At 38.0% G+C, this 7548-nt stretch overlaps 1 protein-coding gene across 2 annotated transcripts; it reads left to right on the forward strand.

Moving 5' to 3' along the window:
- Positions 1 to 1560: 1560 nt before the first annotated feature.
- Positions 1561 to 7041, forward strand: LOC126589530 (uncharacterized). Of its 2 annotated transcripts, XM_050254849.1 has the most exons (7): positions 1594 to 1724; positions 3068 to 3238; positions 4329 to 4421; positions 4542 to 4639; positions 4991 to 5090; positions 5760 to 5942; positions 6650 to 7041. In XM_050254849.1, exons 3-7 carry the CDS (start codon positions 4365 to 4367, stop codon positions 6770 to 6772), a joined length of 561 nt encoding a protein of 186 aa, XP_050110806.1. In that variant the 5' UTR covers positions 1594 to 1724; positions 3068 to 3238; positions 4329 to 4364; the 3' UTR covers positions 6773 to 7041. The 2 variants fall into 2 exon arrangements, with proteins under 2 accessions (XP_050110805.1, XP_050110806.1); XM_050254848.1 differs by lacking the exon at positions 3068 to 3238 and having other exon boundaries at positions 1561 to 1724.
- The last annotated feature ends 507 nt before the right edge of the window (positions 7042 to 7548 follow it).

Below are 7548 nucleotides of genomic sequence, written 5' to 3' on the forward strand. Positions count from 1 at the left end.
AGTGCAAGAAGATAAACTAATTACTCTCCAGTGCGAGAGGGTCAACCAATTCCCTAACACCAATATGGGTTTGCTATCCAGCGCAAGAAGGTAAACTAATTGCTCTCCAGTGCGAGAGGGTAAACTTATTACTCTACAGCGTGAGAGGGTAAACTAATTGCTCTTCAGCATGCCGAGCTAATCCTTGGCTTTAATCAAGCCAAGCAGCATAAGCAATGGTCCCTGCCACACCACCTCTTTGGCCCATGACAAGCCGATTCCTGGCCCCTGCCAGCCGACACACCGCACCACCCTAATGGCTGTCCCGTGGCAGCACCTCCTAAGAAGAAGACAAGAAAAAATTAAATTTTTCTTACGTCGGTGCGGCACGGAGAAGACGAAGAAATCAACGAAAAACGATCTTTTGCACGAGCAAGTTGTAGAAGATTGCTAGAGGAGGGGGAACAAATATCTTCTAAGCTCTCTCTCTCTTTCTTGTACGGTAGAATAAATAGCTCTCCAAAGTTGATTTAACCCACTTAAGGTGGACTTAAATAGGCTTTGAGAGAAATTTATTTCCCTTTCCTAGAAGGACCTAATTTCCTATTAAAGAGGGAATCTACATCAAAATAGGAAGAAGTCCTGCGTTTCCTAAAGCAAGAAGATCTCTACACCTGCTGCCCTTTCTTATGAGCAGCCCAGCAGGTGTGAGGGTATTTGTGGAGCAAAAAATAATTACAAAGCGACACGTTGATTTTTGGGTGAAGATGAGAAATTTACCCTCGAGGCATACCGGGTCTCCTACACGCGAGCAGTGGAGAATCATCCATCAACCAAATCAGGAGTACTCAAAATAGGTAACAAGTTCAAATTTGTCTCATCTATCCTCATTCCATAACCTCCAAAAACCTCCCAAAACATTTCTTCTATTATGATAATTAGCCAATTAATATATTTATACCTAATTAATATATTAATTGCTAATTGAATCACCAAATAACACCCCAAAACACACTTAAAGGCTGGCCACACCTCATTCCCTATATATATGACCCTATTTCTTCTAAAAAACTAAGTTGATACTCTTGCAAAACTCCCAAAAACTCTCAAAATACTTTTCTCTCTAAATTCTAACTTTGGCATCGGAGGTTCTTCGGCCAAAACCTCCCAAATTCATCGTGGATGCGTAAGGCTCTTGGTTTTGACCGAATGTGTTAATTGTTTTGTAGGTGCAATTTTTTCTAAGAAGAAAAAAGCGAAAATTTGCATCCACACAAACGCTTCTGCACATTCTCATAGGAGAGAGAGAGAGAAACAAACGTTGAGAATGTACAGAGATAGAGGGCACCTATGAGAATGAAGAGAGAGAGAAGGAGGGAGAGAGAGAAACAAACGGAAAGAGTGGGAAAATAAATGGACCAGAAGGACTGAAAAAAAAACACAACCAACCGCAGTTGGGAAGGGCACTTTCGGCATTTTACTGTTAATAAACAGTAACACCGAGTTTGGATTTTAGTATAGAAAAAATAATGTGTAGAACACATGTAAAGAAACATTTTTAAACGGGCTCTTAAACTATTGTAAAATTAAAGGTCCATTGGGCCAATGTAGAAAGGCCCGTACTATTTTCAGTCCAAACACGACCTCTGGAACTCGCCTCCCCTCTCTCTGTGATCTCACTCTCCTCTTCCTCCTCACCCCGGAATCGTGGAAACTCATTGTAATTGCAATCTGTCGCTGAAAAGGTATGAAAATTTCTGTATTTTGAATTTTCTTTCAAGTGCGATTGATATATTTGATTGGATTTCTTCAAGGGCCTGTCAGTGTCAGTAAACTGGTTTTGCTTGTGATTTCTTGATAATTTGCGTGATTTGCACTGAGATTTGGTTCTTGGTGATGATTTTTGTATGGGATTTAGTTCTGCTCACTGATTCCTCATGGAATTTATGAATTTTGCTTCAATCGGAGAATTGGGATGTTTTCGTATTCGATCGATGTATGGAAGAAATTGGTGATTGGCGTTTAGAAAAAGTTTGATGATTGAAGCTCTTGGTGTCCGCTTCTAATCGACACGGCCATGGCCAAAAGGATCTTGGGTAATTTGATTTTGTTGAAAGGGGTTGAAAGTTGACACATTTGGATGCATTGACTATGGCCGTAAGGCATATCTCAACTTCCTGACATGCACTCAAGCTCTGTGCCTTGAGTGCTTCACCTGTGTGAGCTCCCTTGACATATCACCGTTGGCAAATATTAAATGTCTAGATGTCCTTTACTACTTCTTGTGCCAAAGGTTATATTTTTATTTTTCTGATTTGTACTGTGTGCGTTTGGATGACGACTTTTAAAGTTTTATAGAACCTAGGGTAAATTAGTTACAAAAGCACTACAAAAATCGTGTGGATGGACTTTGAAAATGACGTGATGCTATACATTTGCAGTGCATTTGTTGTGTTCTAGAGTAGATGTTGTACATTTGCAGTGCAATTTTGGTGTTCTAGAGTAGCTTTGTAGTATTTGAGCAGTTCATTGGTAGTCGTCTTGTAGTGCTGTTTTAAGAATAGAGTTCAATGTTTTTTGGGACTTTGAAAGTCCCCCATCTAAACATGGCATAAGGAATTGATAAATGCATTAGGTCAGATCCATTTTGCCAAAGAAAACTTATATAAGAAAGCTCTTCCTTTAGGAAACAAGACCTTAGAGAGGATATGGAGTGATAAATTACCATCCATAGTATTAGTTTCTAATCTTATATGTCCTATATTCAAAAGGACAATAAGGTATGTCCATATGTCATGGAATTACGATACCATTTATGTTTACCAGTGTTTTAAAAAACTATTTTTAAGACTCGCCTAGGTGGTTTTTGGGGTGGGGATATGAAGAAAACGCCTCTGCCCAGCAGGAGTAGGCTATAAACTCACCTAGACGTGTGTGAGGTCACCGCCTAGGTGCCTGCGGCGTTTTGTTGGGGTTAGATATTTTTTTTTTAATAAAAAAAAAGGCCCAAACCCAAAACATCGTCATTCTGGGCAGGTTTTTTTTTAATTAAAACTCAAAAACTCAGTCTGAAACTCATTTTGGGCAGGGTTCCTTGATGCTGAAAAAGGAGCAGCCTTGCAAACAGAATCGCAGACCAGCACCACCGAGCCCCGACACCCCTCTTCGGTCTCTTCTCCCACCTTCAGCAACGTCTCTTCTCCCATCTTCGGTCTAACCCGTCAATCTCCCACAAGTTCACAATAAATTTGTAATTTAGGTTAGGGTTTCTCAGCTATTGCTGATTATTCTTCTTCAAACGACTCTCTATGTTTGAAATTGTGCCTTATCCAAACTGCATTCTCGGTCGCAAGCAAAGGAAACCTCTAATTAATAATCATATGTTCGAAATTTTTGATTTGGTCATGGTTTCTCACCTATAAGCAATATGTTCGAAATTTATTTGCAATTTTGATGGGTTGTTTACTTCTTTTTAATTCATCATCTGTTTACTTCTATTATTTTCAATTCATCATACATATTATATTAATAGTTATAGGTACAGTGAGGCTATTGCCTCACGCCTCGAGGCTTTCGCTGAGGCGGGGCTATCCATGAAAAACCTTGGCTTTTTAAAAAATTGATATTTACTTGAAGGTAATTAAACGTGTCTAAAAGCTGCTTGTGGAAAGCCATCTCCTGAGAAATTGCCTTGTAGGCTTATAAGATTGGTGGATTGGGTTTTGTTTGAATTGTTCTATTGAACTAATTGATGAGAAACTGTTCTGGGTTGTGTTCACACTTTTTATTAAAAATATGGACCAACCAATTGTTTAAGTGAACTTTCCTTGCAAGAGAAGAGAAATCATGAACAGTGAATTGATGGCCATAGCGGATCAACCTGACTTTTTGGGGTGTTTTTCTTTTATGTTATTGGAAATGTTATTGTGAAGGTGGATGAATCAACCTGACTTTTTGGGGTGTTTTTCTTTTATGTTATTGGATATGTTATTGCGAAGGTGGATGAATGTATATTGATTTGTGTTATTTGGTTTATCCTTACTACAGAGTAGTGTTTTCTTGCTTTTTAACTTGTTCTTATGTTTATAGTTGTGTAGTTTGTTTAATTATGTGAAAACATACATTATTAGTCACGTAAAAGAATTAAGAGAAAAGAAATCAGCTTTGGTGGGTATTTAGTTTCTTTTTGTAAAAAAAAGCTTATGTTATAAGTGTTTTTCAAATGATAACTAAAGCTCAAAATAAAAAACAGTAAAATGACAACAAAATGGTTATCAAACCAGGCCTAAAATTTGAGTTTGTTTTCTTTTCTTTTTTTTTTTTTTTTTTTTTTTTGTAATTTTGCACAGAAACCTTCAAACTTCTCAGTCTCAGCTCAGATCACCATGCCTCCAGCTGGCCCTCGATCTGGTGACGCAATCTTTGCCAACGTTGAACGCGTGGTAAGTGAAACCCCAACTCTGCCTTGTCTTAACTTTTCAATTTTTCTCAGCATCCTAACATGTTTTAAATAACTAAATTATTTCTTTATCCTTTTAATTTGGAAATTGAAATGGTTTCAGAATGCGGAGTTATTTACGTTGACGTACGGTGCAATTGTGCGCCAGCTGCTCACGGATCTTGAGGAGGTTGAAGAGGTTAACAAGCAGCTTGATCAAATGTAATTTCTTTTTCTCTTCTTTAAACCTCTATATCCAAATTTGATGTTACATTTCTTTCCTTTTTCTCTGAGAATTATGCCTTTCCTAGAAGTTTAGTTCTAGCATTTAAATTATATGGAAGTATGTGCTTGTGTGCATTGGTAACTATCTTGGTTTCTTGGTTTTTCGTTCTTGTACGATTTTGTTTATGGCTGTTAATTTATGTCAATCTTTGATTTGAACTATAAATGTGTTGCAATGATGACAATTTGGCTACATTGAATGTTTGATGGCCAGTAACCGTAACTATTGATATAAATGTTAGTTAATTTTCAGTTTAGCTGATTACGTGACAATTTATTGCATCTCAGGGGCTATAATATTGGCATTCGATTAATTGATGAGTTTCTAGCAAAATCTAATGTATCTAGATGTGTTGACTTCAAGGAGACAGCTGAAGTGATTGCAAAGGTTTGTCATTAACATCTATTTCCTTTTAAATTTGAATATTCTGCGGATCTTAATTGTTCTAAAACCTGGTAACTGTTTCTTTTGTGCTGAACTTTGTTATGTGCTGTACATTTCACTTCAATCTACCACCTGATGCATGGTAGTTATCGAAGCTTCTATTACTTCCCATAGTATACCAATATCTTTCACCAAATATTGGTGGAAATGTAATCCACATATTCTATCTTCTCCCTTCTTGAGGATGACAACGGAGGTTTGTTAGTGAAAACCACGATTTGGATCATGGTTAATGGCTAATATATCTGATTGATACTTGTCAAAATCCTAAATGCTGAATCCAGTCCACTGATTGTGCAAAAAAGCATATTAGTAGGCCTAACAATATTGAATTTAGAATCATTAAGAAGTGACTTTAAGGGTAGTCTATCCATTTGTTTGGGTTTGAGGCTCTGTCTTGTGATGGAAAAATGGTAATGGGACTGGGTTGTGATTTGTGAGTACATGTATTGGCTTCCACAAGACAGTTACTCAAGTGTTTGCTGCACTCTTTTCATGCTTCGCTGGACCTAGAATGTTTGTTTTGGCTGTGTTTTTAATTGCCATAAACTTCCAGACGAAGATATGAAGTAGTTTTTTGTCATAATAGCTCCATCGATATTTTTGCTACAGGTTGGTTTCAAAATGTTCTTGGGGGTCACCGCATCTGTTACAAATTGGGATGCTGATGGAACATGTTGCAGTATTGTTCTGGAGGACAATCCTCTGGTAGACTTTGTTGAGCTTCCAGATACTTGCCAAGGTCTTTACTATTGCAATATCTTAAGTGGAGTTGTAAGAGGGGCCTTAGAAATGGTGAGTTGTACTTGTAACCTCTTCTGCTGCACTGCTTTGAAATATTCCCACTTTATGTGATTTATGGTTTTCCCTTTTTTCCACTGCAATTATGTGCCTATATAACGGAAGACAACTTCTTACTCGTATACATGCCTTGTTGATATTGGATTTTATTTTTACTCCCATAGAGAATAACACGGATGGTTTTGGTTTTATTCCTTTTATTAAAAGTATTAGTTACAGCACTTGCAACTGAGAAAGCTAGCTTGCTGCTAGTAAACTCGTTATCTATCTATTTATATTTATATATTTTCAAACCCTGCTGTAGTTATATTCCTCACAATTACATGAATCTACCGTGCATTGACTTTTTCAGCTTCAGACGTAGTTTAGTTTTATTAATTCATTTCTTACACAATGTATTCGTATAAAGTTTTCCATTGCTTCGCCAATGGAAGGGTCCCTATTTTCCATTCCCTTATGCACATTTACTCGAAGTATCAAAGAAGACTTGTATCACTGTAGATTGAGGGTATCCACATGGTTCGTAAGGCTAAAAGTTACTTCCTGATTGGAATAGAGGGGTTTTGAAGGTTCTATGAAAACCTAAAAATGTGAAAGGGTGGTGGAGGGTCTATTTTGTCGTCAGGCATATACATGAATTTTCTCCGCGTCTTTACTCTTTCTCTTGCCTTGCCTTACAGTTACCTTGATTCTGTGGTCAGGTATCGATGAAGACTGAAATCAGTTGGATCCGTGATATGCTTCGAGGAGATGATGCATTCGAGTTGCAAGTTAAGCTCCTCAAGCAAATTCCAGAAGAGTACCCGTACAAAGATGATGAGTAAAATGCTTGCACAGCGTCGCCTGAGATGTAAACTGTTTTATTCCTTGAAATCAAATGTTATGTATTTAGTATGCATTCGCGGGCACATTGAATAGATAACCGTGTGTTTATTTACCCTCCGTTAGGTTTTACCATTCCGATGAACCATGGAAACGACTAATGTGCAATTTACATGTTTTGTGACTCTCAACCATATTTTTCTTTCATGTAATGGGTTGTAAGAAAAACACGTATGTTTTCAGGAAAGTGTATTGTAACGTGAACTAACAATGCATTATTTTAGGGTGCGTTTGGTACGTGGGACGGGACGGGACGGAACGGGACGAGGCGTTCCGTCCCGCGTTTGGTGCGCCAAAAATGGGTGGAACGGGCTGTTCCACGGGACAGATTTTGGGTGTTTTTGCGTCCCACCTCCACCCCTGGAACGGGTTTGTTCCACGTCTGTGGAACACAATGTTTTACCATTTTAAGACAAATATACCCCATGCCTTTTTCAAAAATTACACCTTCGTTCCGTCCCGTCCCGTCCCGTCCCGTCTGCGTACCAAACGCACCCTTACTGAACCAGAAAGTTTGTCATCAATCCTCCAAGACTAATTTGCTCCTTTTTTTCTTATATTATTCTACGACCAATCTACATATGAGAAGACAGGAGGGGGAGAGTTTGAACATTAGACGCAGTAGGTTGAAGAGAAAGATTTTAACTATCAAGACAATCAATTGCTTGCCAATTAGTCTCGTTAACCTAATGGTCACGGTCAATTTGCTTTTGAATTA

The sequence above is a fragment of the Malus sylvestris genome, chromosome 11 (assembly GCF_916048215.2).
Source record: "Malus sylvestris chromosome 11, drMalSylv7.2, whole genome shotgun sequence".
NCBI lineage: Eukaryota > Viridiplantae > Streptophyta > Magnoliopsida > Rosales > Rosaceae > Malus > Malus sylvestris.